We start from the raw sequence: 24,805 nt of genomic DNA on the forward strand, positions 1-24,805 counted from the left end.
GCACCTGCATCCCAGCTCGACAGCCGTGGGCCCCCGCGTGCCTGTGCCAGAGGCCCGTTTGCAACCCGTGCGGGTGCTCAGGCAGAGCTGGTGGCTTCTCTCCTCTGTGCATGTCAAGCCAGGCTGCCCTGGGCACAAGTGGGTCTAGCTCTGCATGCTGAATGACCAGGACCTGCTCCACCCACACCTTGGAGACTGATACTTCACAGCCTGCACCCAGCCAGAGGGTAACCAACAGCACTCGGGCCGTGGCCATCCGGAGACGTTTGGCTGCCAGCGTCCGTGCCAGTGCACAGCTGCTGACACTGCAGGTTTGCTTGGCTGCTTACATGCTTAGTGGCCTGCCAGCAACACCAGGCAGCTGCATCAGCAGGACACCCCGGGCCCACGGGCAGGCATCCCAGGGCTCCTCGTGCCACCATCTAGCGTGGGGCTTTGTGGGACATTGCAATGCACTGCAATTCTCTCGGGGACTTGGAGGATGTTTGTGGGAAGCTGACGACTGCCTCTGCTCCAGACAGTTCCCACCGTCCCTTTATACCACGTGCTCTGTCCTTGGCCTCCCTGCCATCCCGTTGGCAGGAGCCCCAGCGCTGAGCGTATCACGGCAGTCCTCTGCTCTGCTCTGCTTTAGGGACACAGAATGCAGTTCAACAAGGAGAAATGCAAAGTGCTGCACCTAGGGAGGAGAAATGTCCAGCACACCTACAGCCTAGGGAGTGACCTGCTGGGTGGCACAGAGGTGGAAAGGGATCTTGGAGTCCTAGTGGACTCCAAGATGAACATGAGTCGGTAGCGTGACAAAGCCATCAGAAAAGCTAATGGCACTTTATCGTGCATCAGCAGATGCATGACGAATAGGTCCAGGGAGGTGATACTTCCCCTCTATCGGGCGCTGGTCAGACCGCAGTTGGAGTACTGCGTGCAATTCTGGGCACCACACTTCAAGAGGGATGCGGATAACCTGGAGAGGGTCCAGAGAAGGGCAACTCGTATGGTCAAGGGCCTACAGACCAAGCCCTACGAGGAGAGACTAGAGAAACTGGACCTTTTCAGCCTCCGCAAGAGAAGGTTGAGAGGCGACCTTGTGGCTGCCTATAAGTTCATCCCGGGGGCACAGAAGGGAAGTGGTGAGTATTTACTCACCAAGGCGCCCCCGGGGGTTACAAGAAACAATGGCCACAAGCTAGCAGAGAGCAGATTTAGACTGGACATTAGGAAGAACTTCTTCACAGTTCGAGTGGCCAAGGTCTGGAACGGGCTCCCAAGGGAGGTGGTGCTCTCCCCTACCCTGGGGGTCTTCAAGAGGAGGTTAGATAGGCATCTAGCTGGGGTCATCTAGACCCAGCGCTCTTTCCTGCCTGTGCAGGGGGTCGGACTCGATGATCTATTGAGGTCCCTTCCAACCCTAACATCTATGACTCTATGAATCTGTGAATCTATGACACGGCCCCTCACTCATCATTGCTGGTGGAACCGAAGCTGCGGCAGCAGCACAAACAGCAAAGCCAAGGAGGGAACGAGCCTGCTGTGGGGAGCCGGTATCTGCTGAGCAGCCGCATGCTGTAGAGCAGTAGCTCCAGGACCCTGGTGCGAGCCCTGAGCAATGGGGTCTGATCATGCTGCTGGCCTAGGGCACCCTGTGGGGACTGCAGCATAGCTGGAGGCAGAAGGCCCCGTCCCTGGAGCATGGGCTTGCTTTCCCCAGCCCATGGGAGCTGAGAGCTGTTTTGCCAGTGGAGAGATGGATGGTGATGGCTACTGCTGGGTGATGGGGGGGATGCGCGCACCGGTTCTGCCCTGCCACACACGTGGGTCTTGTGTGGACATAAGCGTACGCAGCGCTGTCCCAGGATGACACAAGTGCTGATGGTCGCATTGGCTGCTCCACCACCACCTCTCCCCTCCGGCAGTCAGGGAAGGGCCGTGATCCTCATGTCGTTGGGTGCATAGGGCAGTCCGAAACGCTACGAGGAGGGAGGGTTCCCTGACCAGTGTGCTCCTGGGGCACGGTTCTGATGCCAGCAGCAGTTCCCAGGGCTCCCTAGCTGCAGAGCCGCACACCCGGGGCCCGAACGGCGGCACAGGAGGGTCAGGCGTTGTCTGGGCAGGGGCTGGAGAACAGCAGAGTGAGCATTTGTAGACTGAATGGGAGTTGGGGATGGGTGGATCTAGTATTTTGAAAAGGGAGGTGCAGATGGCAAGGCACATCATCACCGATAAAACAATGCACATTTTTCTCCAGTTGAAGAATGTCTAAAAATAGAACGTCATTGGAATGAGTTAAAAACAGTCTGTGAAATAGGAGCTCCGTGACCAGGAGCAGCTCACGGGCAGCAGCATAGCAGAACGGAGGCCAGCTTCATTAGCAGAACATAGGGACCATTAAAAAGAAGAGGGTCATTAACACCTGTGGAGTGCTGGATCTGGCATGGGGTTGGGAGCATGGGGAGGTGTCCGGGGTTCTTGGGCCCATTGCTCCAATCCAGCCTGGGGACCGGCCCCAGGTCATTTGGGGCCAGGTGCATTTGACAGCCGTGCTCTGGAGAGACGGCTTCAGACCCCGTGAGCACGTGGAGGGCCCAGAACAGCACGGGTCCCACTGGGCACTGCCGGACAGGGGTGGCTTGACTGGGTGGGTTCAAGTTGGGTGGCCGCTCCCCAGGCACAGGTGTGAGTGCAGGCACCCCTGGGGACACAGCAGCCCTGGGCAGGTTGTACTGGCGAGCTGGAGCCTCGGGCTCTGCGCCGGGCTCCGTCCATGGCCGGCGGCATAACCTGGGGAGAGTCATGTCCCCCTTTCTACCTCCATGCCCCCTGCAGCATGGCTGGCTACTGTGTCGTAGCCCCCTAAGCCGGTGGTTTCCAACCTTATTTCTTTTGCAGACCCCTTTGGAAAAGTTGAATGGAGGTGCGGGCCCCTCTGGATGGTGGCTGTGGCGGTTCACATAGTTTTGATTGATCACAGTCATCTCTCATGGGCCCCTTGGGCATAGACTGTGGACATCCCCTTGGGTCCATGAACTGCAGGTTGGAAACCGCTGCTCTACACAACAGCAGCGCCATGGGGGAGCTCCCGATCACTAGCATTCCCTGCCTAATAATCCTTGGCATTGCTCGCCCTGAACACCGAGCTGACGGTTTTAGCACGCTAATGACGGCTCCCGCAGCCCTTTCCTGTGTGGTGACAGCTCAGGTAGAGCCCACCGCCGTGGGGCTGGGTTTTAAAAAGGCGGGTGCAGATGGCAGGGTGCATCGCCACGTATTTTTCCACCAGTTAAAGAAACTAGAAGATGCACTGACACACTGGCGGCCCTGGGCTATAATACCTGTTTCAAATCAAAGTGAAAACCAATATAACTTTATAGCAACATATGCCAATTTACTAGCTTATAAGAGATTGTTTCATTAGTCCTATAATCACTGTAGTTAAATGTACATCACTTATTCAGATTCACAAAACAAAAGCTAGTCTTCCTGAGCATCTTGACAGGGCATCCAATGCTTCACTGTCAGTCATTTTTCACGCCTGAGTTAACGTTCATCCGAGTTGCTATGACCACGCCTGAGTTAAGGGTTTTAGCTAAGGCTAAACCCAGTCTGCAGGGCTGTGAAATGGGAGAGGGAGACTACCAGGAGTGGCTAGCAGACAGAAAGGCTAGGTTGATGAGTGGAACATCAGGACGGTTGAACAGCAGAGAGGGTCGTTAACCCCTGTGGAGTGGAGAGATTAGCAGGAACCTGTTGCAATGAGTCATGATGAGGATTCACTCTCTTAGCACTACTTGGATAAAAATGCTGCTGCCTCTCCCAGGCACGTGGTGTTAAGTTTCAGGTGGAGCAGGAATCCAGGGGCAGGTGCACCTGCACCCCTGGATCTGCCCCTGCCGGTGCATCGGGGTGGGGGACAGCTGCTGACTGCTTGTCTCTGGTTCCCTTCCAGTCCTGGACGCACAACATCCAGCGGGAGAAGGAGTTCCTGCGGAAGCTGGTGAAGGCCCATGTCATCACTGACCTCACCAGCGGGATCTGAGCTGCCGCGGCCACTGCGTAGAAGGGAGGAAACGGGTCGCCGCAGCGCCGGGAGCAGGCCATGGGGCAGCCCCCACGGGGTCCCAGGAAACAACGACACAGCCGGGTGCTCCGGGCGGATTCCCTGGATTGCCAGGCCGCGCCAACACCGTACCCGCTGTGCCCAGCCCAGGGGCTGCCGGCGGGAGCCGGGGGTGCGTCTGTGAGGGCAGCCCTCGAACTCAGCACCGCAGACAGGACGTCTGCATCTGGAACTGCATGGCGAGGACTCCGGAGGGTCCGTGAGCCAGACAACTCGTGCCAAACCCAGCGGCGCTGCCCAGGCAGCAGCGCTGAATGTACCAAGTATTATTTCCTCCCCCCCCAAAAAAACTGCTGCTGAATCATGTGACAAGCAGAGCCAGACTGTGCTCTGCCTGCCTGGGAGACTGCCCATCCGACCCAGACTGGACTCTTGGTGCTGCTACAGTTGGAGGGGACGCGGGGAGATCCTGGGTGGAGCTGAGCGGGGCTAGCTTGTCTGCGCTCTCCCTGCTCCCCGCGGAGGCAGCCGCGTTCCCACAGCTGCTCGCTTGGACCTGGCTTTGCTCTGGCCTGCCCAGTGGCCAGGTCTCCCCTGCCCCAGCTGCGATGGCACGAAGGACCCTGGGTCATTGCGCTGCGGGGCTGCCGTGGGTGCGGCATGGGGGCAGGGACCGCGGGCAGCCTGGATCTCAGCGTCTCGGAGCAGCGTGGTGCTTTGGCTCTGCGGGGGCGTAATTTATTTTTGCAAGCGAGTCTAACATCGCGCTGAGCCACAGCTTTGCTACGTGTCCAGGGCAAGTGCCACACACCTGGGCTTGTGTAGCCCCCCCAGCTCATCCCCTGTCTGCCTCCGCAATGTCGGCTGGGGGGGGGTCTGCTGGGGGGCGGTTGGGAACCTCGGCATGTCCTCATCCCTTCCCTAGGTAAACGGCTTGCCTTGCCTCCACGCCTCGTGGCCTGAGGTGGGGGCGGGCAGGTCGTCCGTCGCGTGTCCCCCAGTGTCCTGGGAGGTGACTCCAGCCACGGGGAACTGTCCTGGGAAGGGGTGCTCGGAGCAGAGCCCCCAACAGCTGCCCCTGCCCCGGCCCCACTCATCCCCCTGCTTCCCCCCGGGGTTGGGGCCAAGCGTGCAGTCAGGTACAGAACTAGGAGCAAACGGTACGAGCGCCTCAAGGTACGGCCAGGGATGTCTCAGGTGGGTGTGGCAGCCCCAGGGCCGAGCCGGGGCGCGTCCAGCCTGCTGGGACCTTCCCCTTCCAGTCCTGAGGAACCAGAGGAGCTAGAAACCCCCTGTAGGGCTCACCAGGCCTGGTGGAGCAGGCGTCTGGGCCTGTCTGCCTTCCCCTGCGAGCAGCCCCTTGCCTGCCCCTTCCCTTCCCCAGGGACCAGGCAGCTCGGTGCCCCCAGCGCGTCCCTGGGGGCAGAGCAGGCAACCCCTGCCCCGGCCGGGGCAGGTGCACTGGCTCAGGTGGGCAGAGCTTGCCAGCAGCAGCCTGTCTGCTGGCAGCGGGCTCCGGGGCTGGGGCTGGGGCTGTGCTTCCCTCCCCTCCATGGCCAGGGCTTGACCTGGACGTGGAGGGCAGCTGCGCAGCACCTTGCCAAGGCCGGTGGTGGCTTCATGCCAGCCCTCGGCCCCCCCAGACCCCGATGGGGCAGCACGGACTCCGGGAGTGAGCAGTCTCCAGGGCTTGTCCAGGGACTGAGGTGCCCCCCTTCCCTGTTGCAGTGCCAGCTGGCTCCTGGGGCCGGCAGAAGCAAGCAGCCGGTGTCACCGAGCTCCCCATGAGCTCACCTGACTTCTTGGCTCCGTGCGGCTGCCCACACCCTGCACCACCATCCTCCCCGAGCAGCAGCCACCTCCAGTCCCCCGTGCCCATTGCCAGCAAGAGGGCCTGTGCCCTCCCCTGGCCCCCGGGCTCTGCCCCACTGGCCTCCCAAGGGTGGGATCCAGAGCCCAAGGTCCAACCCACAGCCCTGGGCTCTGTCTCTCTGGCGCGGGTGCCAGGGCCGTGCAGGCAAGAGGGGGCTCCAGAAAGGCAGCTGTTGCCTGGAGCAGGCGGCCTGTCTTGAGGAGCCCGTACCCTGGTGCTGCTGCAGCTCGTCCTGACCCCCTGGGCAGAGCTCGCTGCTGGTCCTGGCTTGGACCTCGGCTGTGGGCCCTGCCCTGCCCGCGACCCAGGGCTGGGTGCAGGTGCTGCGGGGACCCCCTGGAGCGAGCTCTGGGCAGGAACCTCAGGCCAAGCCGTGGGCCAGGGCAGGGAGTGGGCTCCTGGGCTCTGAGCTCAGCAGCTGCAAGAAGCCAGCGCCTGCCCTGCTCCCTCGCCCGGCCCGAGTGCTGCAGAGAAGAAGCCGCAGGCGCGGCGGAGCAGCTCCTGCCCAGGGCTGTGGTGCGGGGGCCCCGGCGTGGCGGGCGCTGTCGGAACGGGGCCGGACGTGCTGGCACCTGGGACGTGGCAGCGCCTGGCCTCGTCCTTCCTCCGCCTTTCCCTTCCTGGTGTTCCCGGCCTCCTCTCCCGACTCCTCCGAGCCGAGCCTCAGCTCAGCGACCCCCTGGGTGCGGGGACGGGTCTTGTCCTGGGCAGTGTGCGAAGGCTGGGGCTGCTGGGACACGGGGAAGGCGGAGGTTGGAAGCCCAGGCCAGGGTCAGAGGGCAGGGCCTCGGCGGCACCTGGACACAGGGAGGGGGGGTTTTTTAAATAGTTTTAGTTTCTATTTTTTTAAGCCCCCCGCGCCAGGGCAGGCGGGGAAGGGGGCACGAGCGCCTGTGCCCAGCTTGTGTCCTGTGGTCCCGGGAGCAATAAAGCTGTGTGATGAGCCGCCCCGTCTCTGCCTCCTGCTTGCCCGGCTGGGGGGGCGCCTGCCCCATCGTGGCCCTCGCGCGCCAGCGGCGGGGTCGGCCAGGCTGCCCCCCCGGGGGCCCCGGGTCGGGCTGCCCCGCAGCAAGGGGGTCCCGGGCGCCCGCGCCCCTGCCCCTGCCCCGCGACAGCCCCGGGACGGCGCGGCCGGGACGTGCCCCGGGCAGGGGGCGGCGGGCCGGGGGCGGGCCCGGCCGGGTGTCCGTCCCGCCCGCCCGGCGGCCCCGCCCCGGGATCAGGTGACGGCGGAGGCTGGAGCCGACACCGCCGCGGCCGGGCCGGGAGGATGGAGCCGGCTCCCGCCCGCCCCGCCCGGTGAGTGCTGCCCGCGGCCGGCCGGGGCGGGGGGACCGGGGCCGGCGCCGGGCACCGCTCCGCCGGGCTCTGCCCCGTGTCCGCCCGCGCGTCCCGCCGCCGCCCGCCCTGCCTGCCCGCGGGTCCCGCCGGGGACCGGTCCCATGCGGCGGCGGCGGCGGCGGCGGCGGCCGCGCCCGGACCAGGGGCCGCGCCGGTGAGTGCGGGACGGGACGGGACGGGGCGGGACGGGGCGGGGGGACCGCGACCGGCCCCTGCGCCCGGGGTCCCTGCCCGCCGCCGGCCGGGGCCGGGGCAGGTGCCCGTCGGGGGATGCTCTGAGCCGTCCGGAGCCGCGTCCCGCGCCCGCCCGGTCCCTGCCTGCCCCGCCGCCACCGCGGGGACGAGCCGGCCCCGACGCGGACCCCCCCTCCCCGGGCTGCCGCTGCCCCGCGCCGCGTCCCTGCCGCCCCCGCCACCGGGAGCGCCCCGAGCCGGCCGCGCTTGCCGGGGCGGCGCGGGCAGCGGGGCTCGGCGGCCGGACGGCACCTCGGGCAAAGAGCCGAGCTCCGGCCAGCGGCGCCCCGTGCTGCGGAGGGCGTGCGGGCAGGGCCGGGGCCGGGGCCGGGGTGGCCCCGTGTGCAGCCCCGCGCCGGCATCCCCCGGGCCCTTGCCCCTCGCCGCTGGCTGCAGAGCGGCCGGGCCCGACGCCCCGGGCCGGGGGCAGTGCCCTGGGGCCGGGCAGCGCACGGCCGGTCTGTGCTGCCCCCCGATGGGGTCGGGACGCACTGCAGCTCCGCGCCGCGACCGCGGGATCGGGCCCAGTGTCCCCAGCCCCGGGCACCGGGCAGCCCGGCCGCCCTGGGGACAGCCCTGTCCCCCGCGCTGCGCTGCGCTGCGCTGCGCTGCGCTGCACGGGCCCCCAGCCCGGGACAGGATCGGGGCCCTGACGGAGCTGCCTGGCCGGAGCCCTCGCTCCTGCCTGCGCGCTCTGCTGCCCTCGGGCTCGGCCCCAGACCCCCGTCCCCCGGGGTTGCTGGCAGAGCCTGGGACGAGGGGACGTGGAGCTGAGGGTCTAGGCAAAGCTTTCTCCCGAGGAGGGTGGGGAAGCGCTGGAACAGGCTGCCCCGAGTGGCGGTGCAGCCTCCATCCTTGCAGGTGTTGAAGCCCCGGGTAGACAAAGCCGTGGCTGGGATGCTGTAGTCGGGGCTGGCCCTGCTTGGAGCAGGGGTTGGACTAGATGTGACCCCCGGAGGTCCCTTCCCGCCCTCGTTTTCCTAGGAGTCAGCTGCCTGCTGGGGCCGGGGGTGCGGACGGCTCACGGCCACGTGGGGCAGGTGGCTCTGGTGCGTGGCCAGGGGCTGGACGGGGCGTGGGGCAGCGTGCAAGTGACCCCGAGACCAAGCCGGGAGGCCTGGCCTGGCTGGTGGGAGCTGCACGCCCGGGGCTGGAGCCGGGTTGCAGGTTGTCGGTGGGGAAGGGGCGGCAGCAGGCCGGCGGGCTCTGCGCACTGGGGGGAGTCCCCACAGGTCGGCTCTGGGGGCCGGGTGGAAGGGCTGCACCAGCCGGTCCCCGGGGGCCGGGGCTACAGGGGCAGGCACCAGGGGTGGGGCTTCCCAGCGGCCTGCTGGCTTGGCGCCTGGCACGTGCCTGGCCTGGCCGGCGTCCCGCCCTGCCGAGCTGCGGCCGAGGGGCTGGGAGCCGTGTCTGCGAGCACGGGGGAGGCTGGGCCTGGCTCCCCCTTGCAGGGCCTAGCACCAGCTGCGCAGACACACGGGTGGGAGCTCCCTCTGCCCACCCCAGATACCACGCTGCCCAGCCTCCCCTGCGCAGGGCTGGGAGTGGCAGGCGGCTCGGGGCACGGAGCAGGGGCAGCAGGATGCTTTGCGGATGCTCCTGCTCTGGCCCTGCCCGGGGAGGCTGCTCCGACCCGAGCCCGGTGGGAGCAGACGTGCCGCTGGGCACTGGGCCGCGGCACTTGGGGGCAGGCAGCTGGGAACCGGGAGCTCTGGCACTGGGTGCCACTCGCTCGTCCCCCAGCAAAAGTGGGGCCAGCTCGGGACACCTGGGTTTGGGGGGCTGCACAGCACTGCCCCCACCCCCCATACAGCCCCCAGGAGGGGGAGAGCTCGGCCCCTGTGCCGCCCGGCGCCTGGGGGCACAAGGGCTCCAGGCCCTGGAGGGAGGGAGCCAGCCCTGCCCCAGCAGTGTCCCAGACCCCCTTTCCCCGGCTCTCTCCAGCGCCAGTCTCTCCGCGGGCCCCAGCGGCACAGGGCAAGGCCACGGAGTCGGGACCCGCGCTCATGCTCCAGGGTCACCGAGATCGGGCTCCCACCAGGAACTGGGGAACTTTCCCAGGGCCGCGCCATGGGGAAAGGGCCCCTCTGCCACACACGGGGCTGCCCCACAGCACGTTCCCAGCCCCCTGGAGGAGAAGGGCCTGGGCCAGGCGTGGGTCTGATCCCTGGCGCTTGCCTCTTGCAGGAGGGGAGGTGCCCGACCACCTGTGCCTGCAGCCCCACATGGCGCCAGCAAGAAGAGCTGGGCGGGGAGCGGGTGGGGGCAGGATCTCCAGCCCTGGACCAGATCTGGGGGCTGGTGGCCGTGCTGGGCAGGGGGGAGCTTGCTGGGGCCAGCCCAGTGCAGGGGTCCCCCCCTGTGCCGGGTGCGAGGCGCCAGCCCCTGAACCGCGGCTCTGTTTGCAGCCAGGATGGAGCGGAGCACGGGGGGCCCTGCGCGGACGCTTGCCGGACCAGCCACCCCCTCCTGGGGAGCCCCACGCCCCACGCCCAGGGTGAGTCCGGTCCCGCGCGGTGGGGGCATGATGGGCAGCGCAGCCGGGGACACGGCCTAGAGGGCCCCCGCCCCAGGCAGTTGTGGAGCAGGGACCTAATCCCAAACCCGACTGCCTCCCTGCGTGCACCAGGCCCCCAGCCTGTGCACCCTGAGCCCCCTCCGCTAGGGCAGGAGCGGGGCTGGGTTTGGGGTGAGGGGCCCTTGTCCAGGCTGCTCTCCCGCTTGGAGCGGCCTGCTGTGCCCCCGTGCCGGGCCCTGACCCGGCGCCGTGCTGCGTTGCAGGAGGGGGTGTTGTGGAGCGCCCTGGCCGTGCTGTCGCTGCTGGCCGGGCTGGCCACGGGCACCCTGCAGACCTGGCATCACAACCGCAGCCTGGGCGCCGCCCCCACGCCTGGGGGGCTGCGCTCCCCCAGCTCCGGCGAAGACGACAGCACGGAGCCGCCGCTCGCCACGGCCTGGAGCCAGCTGTACGGTAGGTGCCGGCGCGGGCGGGGAGACCCCTGTGCGGGCTGGGGAGAGGGGGTGGAGGGGCCTGGTTGCACTCCCAGAGGCCCCAGCACCGAGCTCTGCCTCTTCCCAGACCCGTGGCTGGTGCCGTGGCCTGTGGCCGGCGCTGCGTCAGCCGTGGAGCCCGGCCCCCGAGCGGGGAAGCCCAGGCCCCCGGGGCTGACGCCACGTCCGGTGTTCGCAGGGGACAACGTGACGGCGGGGGCCCCGGGCGAGGCCCAGCTGGCCGAGGACCTGCTGCTGCGGGCCGAGCGCTCGCCCCTGGCTCCCGCCCGGGCCGAGAAGGCCCGCAAGAAGCCGGGCCAGGGCGGCCGGGGCCGCAACTGCCACATCCGCAGCCTGATGGTGAAGGTGCGGGACCTGGGGCTGGGCTTCAACTCGGACGAGATCGTGCTGTTCAAGTACTGCAGCGGGTCGTGCCACCGCGCCCGCACCAACTACGACCTGACGCTGGCCAGCCTGCTGCGGCAGCAGGTCATCGCGCCCCGGCCGCAGGACCGCGTGGTCAGCCACCCCTGCTGCCGGCCCACGCGCTACGAGGCCGTCTCCTTCATGGACGTGCAGAACACGTGGCAGACGGTGGAGAAGCTCTCGGCCGCCGAGTGCAGCTGCATCGGCTGAGCGGCCCCCGCGGTGCCAAAGTCCCCTAGGCGCGAGAGGAGTGCCCGCAGCCACGGGCCCCCGGACCACGCTGCATGCTGCGCGCGCCACGTGCACCCACGGAGACCGCGGCACGTCCGCCCGGGCGGGGCGGGGCGACCGTCGCGGCGCCCATCTGCCGGACGTGGGGCCGGTGCTGCGTGCCCGCTGCCAGCGTGGCCGGGGTGGTGCAGTGTGGGCACACGCCAGGGCGGGCACCCCCTGCCCCGCACCAACTATTTATTACTCTAAGTTATTTATTTATTGTCCGCGAGCGGCGCCGGCCCGTGCCGTGGGGCTGGCGCCCGTCCCCGCGCCCCCTTTTGTATCGCAGCCGCGGGATAAACTCTATTTTTGTACAGCCGCCGGTTCCCGCAGCAATAAAGCGGCCAGCCGGGTCCGGCCTCCGCGCCTCTCTCCGGGCACGTGCGCCCGCCTGCAGCGCCGCCGCCGGGCCGCCAGGGGGCGCCGGGCCGCGCCGCGGACTACACCTCCCAGCATGCTGCGCGGCGCCGGGGGCCTGGCCGCGCCGGGGCTGCCCGCCACGCCGCCTGCGCAGAGCCCCTCCCCCAGCCGGGCGGGCAGCGGCGCGGGCAGCCCCGCCAGGACCCCTGTCAGTGCGGCCGGCGGCGGCGGCGGGGCAGCAGCGCGGACCCCCCCGCACCGGCACCGACCCCCCCGCGGACCGCCCCCCCCCCCCCGAGCAGGGACAGGACCCCCAAGGGGGACAGAGCCCCCCAAGAAGAGGGGCAGAACCCCCCCCCGAAGAAAGGACCGCCCCCCCCCCCGAGAAGAGACATCTCCCTCAAGGAAGGGACTGATTCCCCCCCCCCAGGGGAGCCCCCCCAGGAAGAGACAGACAGCCCCCCCCCAGGAGGGGCCGCCCCCCCCCGCGATGGCCCGGCGCGGCCCCCCCGCCGCCTGCGCCCTGCCCCTGCGGCGCTGAGCCCAGCCATGGAGCGGCGGGGGGAGCCCGGGCCCCCCACCCCCACCCCCAGCCCCGCCGCCGTCGCCCCCGCGCCCGCCCTGGACTTCACCGTGGAGAACGTGGAGCAGGTGAGCCGGGGCCATGGCAGCACACGGGGGGCACCGTGGGGCCGGGCGAGGGTGCTGTGATGCCGGGGGGGGGGGGAGCCGGGGCCCGGCAGCGAGCTGGAGACGCGCGGCAGTCTTTTAAGCGCAACTTGTGTCGCCCTGCGCTGCGTTCGGGCCGGGGAGAGGTTCCCGCACTGAACGCCGGCGGGGCTGGCTGGGAGCGCAGCTAGGCCCCGCGGGGCTCGCACGACGAGCGAGCGAGCGAGCGAGCGAGACGGGCCCAGCCACTGGCCTCGTCACCGGCTTCCAGAGCCAGGAGGCGGGAGCGACCGGCTCCTGCAGCCTGAGGCCAGCTCCCTTCGGCGCGGCGTCAGCGGGGGGAGGCCGGACCGCGGGGCAGCCACCGCAAGCGCCGCCGGCGGCCTTCGTGTGGCACGCTGCAGATCAGGGGTGGGGCGGGGAGCGGAGCAGCAGATCGGACAGCGGGGAGCAGAAGGCAGAGCAGTAGATAGGGCAGGGGAAGGCGATGGCAGTGGCGCTCGAGGGGGGCAGTGGCACGCCGGCCCGGAAGGTCGGCTCCCGCTAGCGTTGCCCGTGAGCAGGCGGCGGGAGCGGGAGCGGGGTGAGCTGGGCAGCGGGGTCTCCTCGGGGTCTCGCCCCTGGAGAAGCAGCGGGCCGAGCTCCCGGGGCCTGCAGAGCCGAGCCTTTGCTGGGAGGGGACGCGCTGTTCCCAGCCCTGCAGCGGTGCAGAGCTTGCGGGGCATCGCCGGCGGGGGCATAGCTCCGCGAGCCCGCAGCCCGGGGGTCCTTGCCGGCTGCATTTGGGTTCACGGCGGTGGTGAAGCGGGCAGCCCTGCCCGTTTCATGCCCCGGTTGTTTGTAGGAGCAGTGCCGCCTGGCCTCAGAGCTGGGGGTGGGGAGGCAGAGGAGAGCCAGGAGCCAAGAAGTCCCCTGCCAGCAGCCGGGGGTCAGGACAAGATGGTTTCGGTGGGTCAGGGAGCTTCGAATGCCTGGCGGGGCCTCTGGGAGCTGGGTCCCAGGGGGCTCCCAACAGCCTGCCCTTGCTGGGGATAAGGTCTCCTGGCACATGCCTCACTCATGCTTATGCGTGTGTGGGGTAGGCACCTCCTCGGGTCAGCCTGTACCATGGTCAGGAGCCTCTGACCTGCCTCCTGGCTCCAGCACCCGCCTCCTCCATGGGAGGGGGGGATTTTTGCATCTGCCGTGGGGGTCCTGTGGGCACCGCGGAGCCCATCGCTGCAGCCCCATCTGCACATGCACTGGGCTGGTGGATCGTTATGCTTCTGCCCCCCCCCCCCCCAAGGGCACGCACAGACAGCGCCTTTGTGTGCACCAACAATAAAGCAAATGTTGGCCGGCGAGAAGGTCGGCGGCACCAGGGTGGTGCCTAGCCCGGCATGCGCGGGTGCGAGGGGCTGCGCTGGAGCGGAGCTCCCCGAGCCGCTCCGGGTCCAGCCTCTGCGCCTGCTCCCCAGGAGTCTCGGCCTCCCCTCCTCCAGCCCCGTGCGGGTCGAGGTGGCAGGTCCCCGGTCACAGGGAGGGAAGAGGGCAGAGCGCTGCATACCGAGTCGCTGCCCAGGCCGGGCATCTGTGCGAGCTTTGCAGCTCTGGGGAGCTGAGCCGGGATCGGGCAGTGGAGCCCGGAGGTTCAGGGCTCCTGCGCTTCCGCGGGGCTCGGGGCTGCTCCGGGAGCGTGACTCTTGCTGGGGGCTGCTGCGGCTGCGGGGCTTGTGGGGACCCGCCTGCTTCGGGGAGCACCGGGTCTGTCCTGCTGGAGCCCTGGGTCCGGTCTCCTGGAGCAGGCAGAAGGAGCAGGCCTAGCTTGCAGTGACTGCAAGTCATCATGTGGCGCTCTCCACTGGGCACTGGGGAGGCCTCGTGCAGACAGACGCCCACCACTGAGGCCTCAGGCAATGGTGCCGAGACAGGGCAGCCAGAGGATCCTGTGCTCCTGTCTGGGGGGCGAGCAGAGAGATGCACTGAGCCCTGCCAAAAGCCTGGCCCCCCTCATCCCCTGTGCTGGCCGTGGCTGGCCACCCATTGTACCCCCCCCCCCCCCCCCCCCCCGAAAACAGGAGAGGGCCAGTGCCCTTGGGGGCCCTCCCTGGAGACACTGGCTGTGCCTGCTCCCTGCCCGGGCGGCTCCCCGAGCTGTGGGCTCTTTCCCAGCGCGTTGTGGGAGCGGCTGCTCAGGCCCTAGAGGGGTGTAGCTTGGGTGGGTGGGAGATGCTGGGGCCGGGCTGGAAGGGTGCAGGGTTCCCTGGGGTCATTTCAGAGTCCCGCTGTGCTTCCCTTTCCAGCTGAGCCCCCACCCCCGGGCAGCCCAGTGCCGGGCTCGCAGCTTCTCCCCTGGCCCTGGTGGCTGGATGCCTCTGCCCGCCCATTCCTGCCCCTCCAGGCTCAGGGGGGTTGTTCATGGGAGCCTGGTCGGGCCAGAGCTGGGGGCAGGCAGACCAAGCCAGACCAGCGTGTCCCTCCCTGCGCCTCCAAGCCAGGGCCCCGCTCCAGCTCTGCCGAGGCGCCGTAGCTGCGCGCTTCTCCCTCCCAGCTGGTGTTGCTGCCGTTCCCCTCCTCGGGCCGGACCGCTGCCGCCTTCTGCCCCGCCACCCCCAGCCCCAAAAGCGTCTGGGGCCGTGCCTCCCAGGGGGTGAGCGCCCCCGAGCGCGTGGCGTGCTGGGGCTGTGGGACTGACTCGGCATTGAGGCGAGGATGGGTCCTGGTGCCGCGCATGCAGGGCTGGCCCCAAGGCGCCTGCCAGGATGTGGGGTCAGCGGGCAGGGCCCAGCGGCGCGGTTGAGTGTGGGGGCAGATCCCTGTGCTTCGGCAGCACTGGGAGGGTCGCCGGCAGGGGGGAGCTGGATGTGGTAGCACCGTCGCCCCTGCCACCTTGCAGTGCCCTGCTTTGGGCCTGGTACCCTTTGTGGTCGCCGGGCCGTGCGACGGGGGTCACAGCCAGCTGAGCTCAGAAGTCACAGCAGAGCCTGGTCATAGCTTCTGGCTTCCCGGGGGCACCAGGCTGCAGCACGCGGGTGCGGGCCCGGGATGGGCTCCACGCTCGATGCCACTTGTTTCGCTGCTCCTCTGCCCCCTTGGACTTCGCTGCTGTGGGTCTTGGGGGAGCCGGCAGGGCCCTCGTCTCCCCCAGGTTGGTTACTCAGCGCTGCCTGGGAGACCGGTTGCTATTTCCTGGCTTGCAGGAAGGGCTCTGTGGAGCCGAGTGGGAGGGTGCAGGCTCTGGGGACGCCAGGCCCTGGCAGCTGCTGCTGCTTCCCTGTTCATAACAGCCGTGCCAGGGCAGAGCGCCCCAGGCTCGGAGCCGGCACCCTGGTGCCTGGCATCGCTCACTCCCTCCAGCCGGCAGGAATGGGGCGGTGCACGGCTCGGGGAAGCAGGGCCACGCCAGGCCTCATGCGCTGCACGGCAGGCCCCGGCTCTTGTCCTGGGAGGCTGGCGAACCTGCTGCCCTGGGCCAGGGGCCGGCTGGCCGGCCTGCTGCAGGGCTGTTTACCCCGTCTAGGGTTACAGGGGCAGCTGCAGACAAGCTCGGGCTGTTGCTGGGCACAAAAATAGCCCTGCACTGGTTGGCTGCCCAGCCAATCCCACTGCCCTCCTGGTCACGGCTGCTGCCCTGCTTGGGTCCGTGCCCTCTTCTTCCCCCGCTGCCCACTTAACGAGCTGGTTCTCTGATTAGCAGCCGGAGCTCCAGGCTGGGGCAGGGGAGGGAGCATGGCTGCAGGGGGTCCTCTCAGGAGAGGGAGACCAAATAAGGCTCCTTCCTGGGGGAGTCCCAAGGAGGAGCTTTCCCCTGCCCCCTGCCACAAAGGGATTCATCTTCCATCCAGCAGCCTTTCCTGCCCAGAGCAGGGGGCTGGACCCGATGATCTTGCAAGGTCCCTTCCAGCCCTGAACTTCTGTGAATCTGTAAATGCCTCGCGTGACAGGCGAGCGAGCTGAGACTGGGGTCCCAGGTGCTCGTCCTAGTGGGTTTGCTGCTTGGGGATCTCATGCGAACATCAGAGCTGCCGTGTCCTGGCTTAGACCTAGGGCTGTGGTGCCCAGTCTCCAGGCAGCAGAGAGCGGAGGCTGAAGGGAGAGTGACTGGGTTTCCCCCTGCTCCTCTCCCCCCTGCAGCCTCCAGCATTGAAGGTCAGATTTGGAGGCCGTGCTCCTCACTTGCATGCTCAATAGCGGGCGATGCCCCTTTCCTCCAAGCCAGTAGGTTGGAGATGGTGCCGAGCTGCAGGGCACAGAGAGCGCGAGAGGCAGCCGGCCCTGGTACACGCGCCGCTCTGCTCTCCAGGGCCCCCGGTTCGTGTGCTGCTCGGCTCTCCTCTCGGGGAGCTCTCTCGTCGTGTGCGCGGCTCTGCAGGCAGCGCGTTGCTGAGCGATGGCTGCATGTCTTGGGGCGTCTCGCCGCTGGGCCGGGAGGCAGGGCGAGGTGGGAGTGTCCGGGCAATCCAGCTGGGAGTGCTCGGGGTAGCTCCCTCTTCCCCATGTAGGCAGGTGGCCTTGTGCTTGCCCATCACCCCTCTGCAGCGTGCCAGGCCTGCCTCTCGCCAGAGGCCTCACAGCACCTGGCACAGCCCCGTTCCCTGTGCTCCTGTTGTGCTTGGCATCGCAGTGTCAGCCAGCCTCTGCCCGATGGTGCTGCTGCCGCTTCCTCTGCAGAAAACACGCTGTGCTTGGGCGCTGTAGGCCCCACGTCCGTGCCTGGTTCTGGGCAGGCAGCTCCCTCTATCCCGTCCCTCCTGAAGACCTCAGGATCCCTGTGCTGGGAGCCAGCGGCAGGGTCAGGCCCCCTCAGGAGCCCCTCGCAGGCCTCGTTGTAGCTGTGTTAGCCCCAGAGCAGGCAGGTGGATGTGCCAGCATGTTCCCGTGGCCCTGCCGGGTTCTCCTAGCTGGTCGTGGTGCGTGGGGAGCGTTTGCTGTGCGCTTGCCTGCCTGGAGCAGCACGTGGTGCTACCTATCGCTGCATGGCCCGTACCCGAGGCCGCAGGCAAGGCAGCGCTGCACGCCGCATGTGAGACCAGGCGTGACTGAGCAGCCACCAGTTCTGGAGGCGCAGGGTTGGACGCGAGCTGCCATGCAGACACAGGCCCTGCCCAGCTGGAGCCCTGGGGGCACTCCCCCAGCCATGCGGCGCTAGCAATCCCGGGCTCGGTCAGAGAGAGGCTGCTGATGGGAGCTGCTCATGGAGCCCCACGGCAAGGGCCCCTCGTGCAGGAAAGAAGCTGCTCCCGAGGGGCTCTGGGACAGGGGCTGAGTTCTGGTCACTCGGACGTGTCCTTCAGTCCCAAGTGTCCTCCTCTGCCCCCAGCCCCGCCTGGCTCTCCAGCTGCCCGTCTCCCTTCCCCACGTGTGTAATAACACCTCAGTGCCCCAAAGCATCGCTCCTGGCCTCAAACCCTGGAGGCTCCCAGCTGGGAAGGCGGTGTTGTTTGTCCTGCCTGCTGTGGTGCCCTGCTGTCTGGGCTCATGCTGGGAGGTGTTCTGGGCTGCCGGCATGGGCCAGGGAGCTCTGGGGCTGGTGGCTGTAAGTGCTGGACCCTCTCTCCCCGAGTCCCATCCGTCTGGCAGGGGGGCCAGGGAGGGGTGATGCCAGGGCCCGACAGTGGCAGTACGGTACGTGGTGCTGTGAAGCGCCGAGGCGCGTACGATGGTTGGGAAGAAGCCCTGCCCGGTGCTGTGCCCAGCCTGGAACGCGCCAGGTAAGGCTGAAGCAGGGGCAGGCAGCAGCTGCCTTCCTGCTTGTGTTCAGGACCCGGTTCCCCCCAGGGAGGAGTCCTAACCAGGGCAGGGGTTTGTGGCCAAGCCGGGGTTAGACCCGGGTCTCCAGCCCCCTTCATGAGCTGGGTCAAGTGGGCTCAGAGCACTAAGGGGCCCTTGTGGGCAGGCAGATCCCAGTGCCTTGGTGCTCACATGGCAGCCGCCTGCCGAACAGGGGAAAGGTGCCCGAGTGGCAAAGCTTCATGGCTCTTGGTCCCCGGGGTCTGGGTGCGGGTGATGCATGCCATGGGCCCCCGCGCCATGGGGTGTTAGTGATAACAAGTGACAGTGGTGAGTCGGACATGGGGGGACTGGCCTCTTGTGGCCCAGGCGGTGGGATGGGGAGGACAGGAGGGAATGGGCTGGCTCCCCACGGCTGCTCCTGCCGGGCCAGGAGGCAGACAGCCATCCATGGGCCTCTCTCCCAGCTCACGTGCCAGTTCCCAGGCCTGAGGGACGGGTTTGTGCCTCTCCCACTGTTGACTGGCGCCACTGGGCAGGGGCAGAACGGCCCTGCCCGACCCCGCGCCCACCTGCAGCTCTCTCCCCAGGCGCTCCACCAGCTGTACTACGACCCGAGCATCGAGAACAAGAACCTGGCGCAGAAATGGCTGATGCAGGCCCAGGTCTCGCCCCAGGCTTGGCACTTCAGCTGGCTCCTGCTCAACATGGACAAGGTGCCCGAGATCCAGTACTTCGGCGCCAGTGCCCTCCACATCAAGATCTCGCGCTACTGGAATGACATCCCAGCCGACCAGTACGAGAGCCTCAAGTCACAGCTGTTTGCCCAAATCGCCCGCTTTGCCGGTGGCTCCAAGATAGTGCTCACGCGGCTGTGCGTGGCGCTGGCCTCTCTGGCGCTCAGCATGATGCCTGAGGCCTGGCCCTGCGCCGTGGCTGACATGGTACGCATGTTCCAGGCAGAGGACACCAATGTGGACGGGCGGGCGCGTTGCCTGGCGCTCCTGGAGCTGCTGACGGTGCTGCCCGAGGAGTTCCAGACCAGCCGCCTGCCCCAGTACCGCAAGGGGCAGGTGCGCAGCGTCCTGGCGCAGGAGTGCGGCTCCGTCTTCCCCTTGCTGGGACAGCTGCTGCAGCAGCAGGACTCCCCCGGCTTCATCAAGCAGAAGGTGCTCAAGTGCTTCTCCAGCTGGGTGCAGCTGGAGATCCCCCTCATGGACTGCGAGAGCCTCATCCAGGCGGCCTTTGCCTCCCTGCAGGACCCTGAGCTCTTCGACACAGCCGTGGAGGCCATTGTCAACGCCATCTCCCAGCCTGACGCCCAGAGGTAAGAGCGCCGCGGGGCAGGTTCACGGCTGCCCAAGCTGGTTGCAGGCAGGGGCAGGATACCGATGCCATGTTGGCTTTACAGGCCTGGGGCTCCAAGATCCTCAGGATCTTCGCTGTCAGAGCAGGGAGGCCGTGGGGGTAATCTTCCTCCCTGGAGGGGTGCAAGGAGAGGCTGGACAGGCACTGGGTGGGGATGATCTGGGTGCAGCGATGCCTGTGCTCTGCTGTGGGGATTTCCCAGGCCTCCGGGCTGAGCCGGTTGCTGCAGGGGGCTGGGAGGGAAATTTTCCCCCCTCACCCTCCTGCTGCTCCATGTGTCATGGTTTTCTTCTGGGTGTTTATTGGGTGCTGCTGCAGCCCAGGCTGGGGATGGGGCCGGGCTGGGCCAGTGCTCCTGCCGGCACCGACCCGCAGGGTCCTGGCTGTGGGGTCTTGCCCCTGCGCTCAGGCTCAGCCCAACACTGCACTGGGGGCAGGAAGGAATTTCCCCCTGCTCAGACTGGTCTGGACTGGGGCGGGGTTTGCCTTCCTCTGCCTGGGGTCTCCGGAGCGTCCATGAACCCCCTTTGCGGCAGCAGGACATTGGCGGCTGCGGCCCCCCCGCTTTCCTGGGGGCAGGGGCAGGTGCAATGTCCTGTGTCGGGCCACGGTCATGTTGCTCAGAGCCCGGACACGGGGTTTGTCTGGACTGGTTTGGACAGAGATGATCCTGCCTCAGGCAGGGCTTGGACTGGGTGCGACCCCGCGGCTCCAGGACCCTGATCTCCATGTGGTGCTGGTCGGTGGCAGGAGGCTCCACACCCAGCACTGACCCGCGGCACGAGCGCATCGTGGCTGCTGGCTCCGTGTGCTGCTGCTCCCAGCCAGCCAGCCCGGTGGGGCCCGGGTGTTGGGGACATCCCGCAGAGGGATGGATAGGAGCAGGAGCAGGTTGATTGCACTAGCGTCCGTCAGCCCTACGGCAGGGGCCGAGGGCTGTGGGCTTCAGGGAGACGCCCGTCACTGCCCACTGCCCTCAAGGGGCAGACGCAGCCCAGGTCTGCCCGGCTCCGGCGCCGCGAGCCAAGCGGGGCTGTCTCGTAGGCCGGAGCCGGCTGCCCCTTCAGGGAAAGTGCATCTCCTCCAAGGCTCCCGTCGGCCACATTTTCCTCTTAGTTGCTTAGCAACCTTGCCGTTCTCCGGCGAAGAGGGGGAACGGACGGCCGGGCCGAGCCAGCGCCGCATGTGCCAGCCGGGCCGCGGCCTCCACGCACGCTCGGATGCCAGGGCAGGGAGGGGGTCCGAGTCCGGCCCTGCCAGGACAGGGGCTGCCCAGGGAGCTCGGGACGCACCGCCTGGCTGGGGCACGCTGGAGAAGCGCGCCGGGGCTGCAGTGCCTGGGGGGAGGGAGCCGACTGCAGCTCCCGGCAGCGCAGACGCTGCAGACGCTGCAGCCGGAGCCAAGGGAAGCTGCAGGCGCTCGGCTCCTTCCATTCCCACGGGCTGCCCGGGCCCGGCTGCCTCCGCGCTCCTGCGCCCAGCCCCCAGCTCGCACCTGGCTCTGCCAGGCTGCATTGAAGGGGGTGCCAGCAGGAGCTGGGGCTGCTTCCCCCAGCTGGGGGCAGTGCCTGCGGCATGGCTGCCCCGTGCCGGTCCCCAGGGCATCCCCACGCACTGTCATTGAGTGCCGTGACCTTGCACCCGAGCCTCTGCAGCGACCATGCTGGGTGCACCCCTCAGCCTGGCTGGTGTTGCTGGGGGCCCTTCCCTCCCCCTCATTGCAGTGTCAGCCCCTCTTGCGGAGGCAGCCGGGTGCCCAGCGGCTGAGCGAGCGGCCTGGCCGCACGGCTGGGGCAGGCACCACCGCCAACACCGGCCGTCCCAGGGCAGGAGCGCGGGCCGCGGGCAGGCAGAGGCTAGGCTCTTCTGAGCCATTGGTGCTCGCAGCGGGGATGGCTTGGGCTGCAGCCTGCCCGGATCGGAGAGGCCCAGCCCCACGTCAGGGGCTCATCGTCCCCCTGCTCTCAGGCCCCCACCTGCCGGTACCCGGGTGCACGTGCCCAGAGCTTCTCCGTGTCCTCCCCCAGCCCAGTCGCTGCTCTGTGGAGGGGACGAGCTGCTGCCGGCCCAGGCTGGCTGGCACCCTCGCCCATCACCAGGGCTCTGGCTGCCTGTGGCAGGTACCGGGACAGGCTTCTGTCTCCGTCCCGCATCTGTCCCCCTGCATCAGCTTCCAGCCCGTGCCCTGCTCCTCCGCCCTCCCGGAGCTCTGCTCTTCTCCACTGTATCCGAGCGCCCCTCAGGCCACAGCCGCCTTCCTGGCCTGGATTCGCATCTGCCGCATGCCAGCCTGGACAGCTGGCTCCTATCGGGCAGTGAGCCCTGCACAGGGCCGGGTCCATGCTGACCCCAGCATCCATCCCCATCCTCCATCTCCAGCCCTGTGGGGACCTCTGACCCCATGCAGTCCCTGCCCACTCTCCCCATCCCGGGTGGCAACCAGGGCCACAGCAGAGGCAGGTCTCCCAGGACCCTCCTGCCCTCCCTGTCCCTTCCAGACCATCCTGGAGGCTCCTGCTGCATCCTGCTCCCCTGGGCATGGGACAGGTGGGCCTGCAGCCGGTTGCATCAAGCCAGGCAAGGCTGCCCCCCATGTGCCCTAGGGGCACAGTTTGCCCATCGTCTGCACCAGGCCTGGAGTGGTCTGTGCCCAGGAGGCAGAGAGCAGGGTAAGCCACCAGCAGTGAGCGGGGCAAAGGAGATGAAGCCGCTGCAGCGCCCCTTGCTAGGAGCAGGCTGGAAGGGGCCCCGCGGGGCTGTGGGTGCTAGCGATCTGGCCTGGCAGGAAGTGTGCGGGTCACGGCTCCCTCGCTGGTGGGCAGCACTGGCTGGCTCATGGGGGCCCTGCTCTCCCCTCGCTTTCCCATTGTCCAGCCCCAGGGCTCAACCCTGTCTGGGGGAGCGCTCCCCAGCCGGCCAGCAATGCCGACCCCCACCGCGTGCTCCGCTGCCCGCAGGGAGAGTCCGTCCCGCACCCTCGGATGCGCCGGCTGCAGGGTGCTGCACGGACTCTTCTCCTGCCGACCGAGGCTCTGCCCAGCCGCCTCCTCCAGCACAGACCCTGGTGTCCCTCCCTGCAGGGGCCCAGCTCAGCCTGCCCTGTCCCAGAGCAGGCTGCCTGTTCGAGCAACACGCCCGTAGCAGAGGGCCCTTCACGCCCTCCTGTCTGGGGGCTGGCCCGGTTCCGGCTGGGAGAACCCGGGGACCCTCCTGCTCCTGGCGGGGAAACGCGGGTCCCTGTAGCCTGCCGAGGCCTGGGGGAGCGGCCGTCCCTGGACAGGCCAGCGCAACGCCCTTCCCGAGCGGGGCAATGCCAGGCCCTGGAGGGGGCAGATACAGGCCGTGGTGGTGCCCCCGCCGGCCCGGCGTCCCCAGATAAGCGGCTGGCCAGGCAGGTGAGTGGCAGGCAGGCGCAGAGCCTCCGGCACAGCCTGTCTCTGGGGGCCGCCCGCCCGCTTCCTCCTCGCTGCCGGCTGCCATGGTTACAGTCGCTTATTGGCAGCCGCGGGGAAATCAGGGGGCATTGCTCTGGGATGCTGCTGCTGCCTGGGGGGTGCCCGTGCGCCAGGCCACGAGCTGGGCTCCTGGGGAGGGGTGGGGGGCGGCATGTCCTGATGAAGCCCCCATGCAGCTGCTGGTTCCCAGAGGCCTCGGGGATGCCACGTGCCTGTTGTGTGCCCAGCCTCAGAGACCTCCTCAGCCTCCTCTGTGACCCAGGGTGGCCATCTCCTGCCCCCCAACCCCCCTTTTTCTGCTCCACATGTCGGGGGGGTTTTAACTGGGTGCTGCTGCAGCTCAGGCTGGGGATGGGGCTGGGCTGTGCCAATGCTCCTGTTGGCACCAACCCTGCAGGGTCCTGGCTGGAGGGTCTTGCCCCCCGCGTGCAGGCTCAGCCCGACGCTACACTGGGGCAGGAAGGGATTTTCCCCCTGCTCAGACTGGTGTGGACTGGGGGGTTTTCCCTTCCTGTGCAGCGGGGGCACAGCTTGGGCCTGGGCTCCCTGCAGCATCCATGACCACCCCTGGTAGCAGCAGGATGTTGGCAGCCACGACCCCCCTTGCTTTCCGGGGGGAAGGGGTGATGTCCATGTTGCATCAGGGGCAATGGTCCTCTTATGTAGAGTTTAGTTTACGGTTGTCTGGACTGGTTTGGACAGGGCTGATCCTGCCTCAGGCAGGGCTGGGACTGGATGTGACCCCTGCCAGTGCGGTCCAGCCCTGCGGCTCCAGGATTTTGAGACTCTGGACCTCTGCATTTGGGCTGCTGGGGCTGGGAGCAAAGGCTGGGGCAGCCCGAGCCCCATGCAGCTAGCTGCCACCATCCCAGTGCAGGGTGCCATGCTGACCCAGCTCTCCTTACAGGTACGTGAACACCCTGCTGAAGCTCATCCCCCTGGTGCTGGGGCTGCAGGAGCAGCTGCGCCAGGCCGTGCAGAGCGGGGACATGGAGACGTCGCACGGGATCTGCCGCATCGCCGTGGCCCTGGGCGAGAACCATTCCCGGTGAGCGGGGCCGGGGCTGTCCCTACGTGAGGAGCATTCCCCCTCCTGGGGGGTGGGGTTGGTTGGGGATGTCAGCGGGGGGTCGCTGTGGGCCCCGAGTCCAGCTGCAGCTGCCCCTACCCGGGCTCCACGAGGTCTGACCCGCGCTGCCACCCCACAGGGCGCTACTGGACCAGGTGGAGCACTGGCAGAGCTTCCTGGCGCTGGTCAACATGATCATGTTCTGCACCGGCATCCCCGGGCACTACCCTGTCAACGAGACCACCAGCTCCCTGACGCTCACCTTCTGGTACACGCTGCAGGTGAGGCTGGTGCCTGGGGACACCCAACCTGACCCAGCGTTTCCAGGCACGGGGTTGGGCAGGGGACCAGGCTGGAGGGTTGCTGTCCTGGGCCTGCAGCTCCTCTGGTTTTCCATGCTGCACAGCCCACTCCCAGTCAGCCTTCTGCTCCTGCCTGCTGTCCCCCAGCAGGGTCGAGGCACGTGCTGATACACGCGTGCCCTGCTGCTTGGCCTCGGGTCATTGCTGCAAGAGCTCGTGGGCCCAGGCCAGGCCCATTGCTGCGTGGCAGCTCAGCGAGGGGCTGGCACAGATGGGCGTCAAGTGCCTGTTCCCCCCTACAGCTCAGGCTGGGCCCTGTGCCACAGGACTGCCCTGCAGAGCTGCCCCCTACATCTGGCAGACCTGGGGCTCGGGCTGAGGAGCCTCAACTGGGCTCGTCCCAGCTGTGTCCTGGTGGAGCAGCTGGGAGCAGTGCTGAGCTCCCCGGACCCCCATGATGCTGGAGGGACCCCCCTGGCCACAGCCCCATCAGGCTCCAGTTCAGTGGCCACAAGCCAGGGACCATCCCAGGTCCCCTTCATCCCAGTGGTTTCCAGGGGAGCAAGGGGGCATCTAGCTGAAGTGATTTGATGATTGAGTGAAAACGATTGAGGGGCTCCCTTTCTCCATGGCAATGGGTAGAACTGGGGGGCTGCAGCCTGTTCCTCCCTAGCCAAGCAC

General features: G+C 68.0%; 3 protein-coding genes across 14 annotated transcripts in view; all 3 read left to right on the top strand.

Annotated features, from left to right (window-relative positions):
- ST3GAL3 (ST3 beta-galactoside alpha-2,3-sialyltransferase 3) overlaps positions 1-6,872 on the top strand; it is a 267,669-nt gene extending 260,797 nt beyond the window's left edge. For all 12 annotated transcript variants that reach the window (XM_059727709.1, XM_059727708.1, XM_059727707.1 and 9 more), the window contains one exon: positions 3,944-6,872. In XM_059727709.1, the coding sequence (XP_059583692.1) occupies positions 3,944-4,033 (90 nt within the window). In that variant the 3' untranslated portion in view covers positions 4,034-6,872. The remainder of the gene's footprint in view (positions 1-3,943) is intronic.
- A 368-nt stretch (positions 6,873-7,240) lies between these two features.
- ARTN (artemin) lies at positions 7,241-11,545 on the top strand. Its single transcript, XM_059727721.1, has 4 exons — positions 7,241-7,422; positions 9,911-9,999; positions 10,284-10,473; positions 10,693-11,545. Exons 2-4 carry the CDS (start codon positions 9,916-9,918, stop codon positions 11,127-11,129), a joined length of 711 nt encoding a protein of 236 aa, XP_059583704.1. The 5' UTR covers positions 7,241-7,422; positions 9,911-9,915; the 3' UTR covers positions 11,130-11,545.
- A 219-nt stretch (positions 11,546-11,764) lies between these two features.
- IPO13 (importin 13) overlaps positions 11,765-24,805 on the top strand; it is a 30,089-nt gene continuing 17,048 nt past the window's right edge. The window contains exons 1-4 of the mRNA XM_059727702.1: positions 11,765-12,203; positions 18,521-19,257; positions 23,661-23,801; positions 23,962-24,103. Of these exons, the coding sequence (XP_059583685.1) occupies positions 12,102-12,203; positions 18,521-19,257; positions 23,661-23,801; positions 23,962-24,103 (1,122 nt within the window). The 5' untranslated portion in view covers positions 11,765-12,101. The remainder of the gene's footprint in view (positions 12,204-18,520; positions 19,258-23,660; positions 23,802-23,961; positions 24,104-24,805) is intronic.

Source organism: Alligator mississippiensis, chromosome 5 (genome assembly GCF_030867095.1).
Source record: "Alligator mississippiensis isolate rAllMis1 chromosome 5, rAllMis1, whole genome shotgun sequence".
NCBI classification, from domain to species: domain Eukaryota; kingdom Metazoa; phylum Chordata; order Crocodylia; family Alligatoridae; genus Alligator; species Alligator mississippiensis.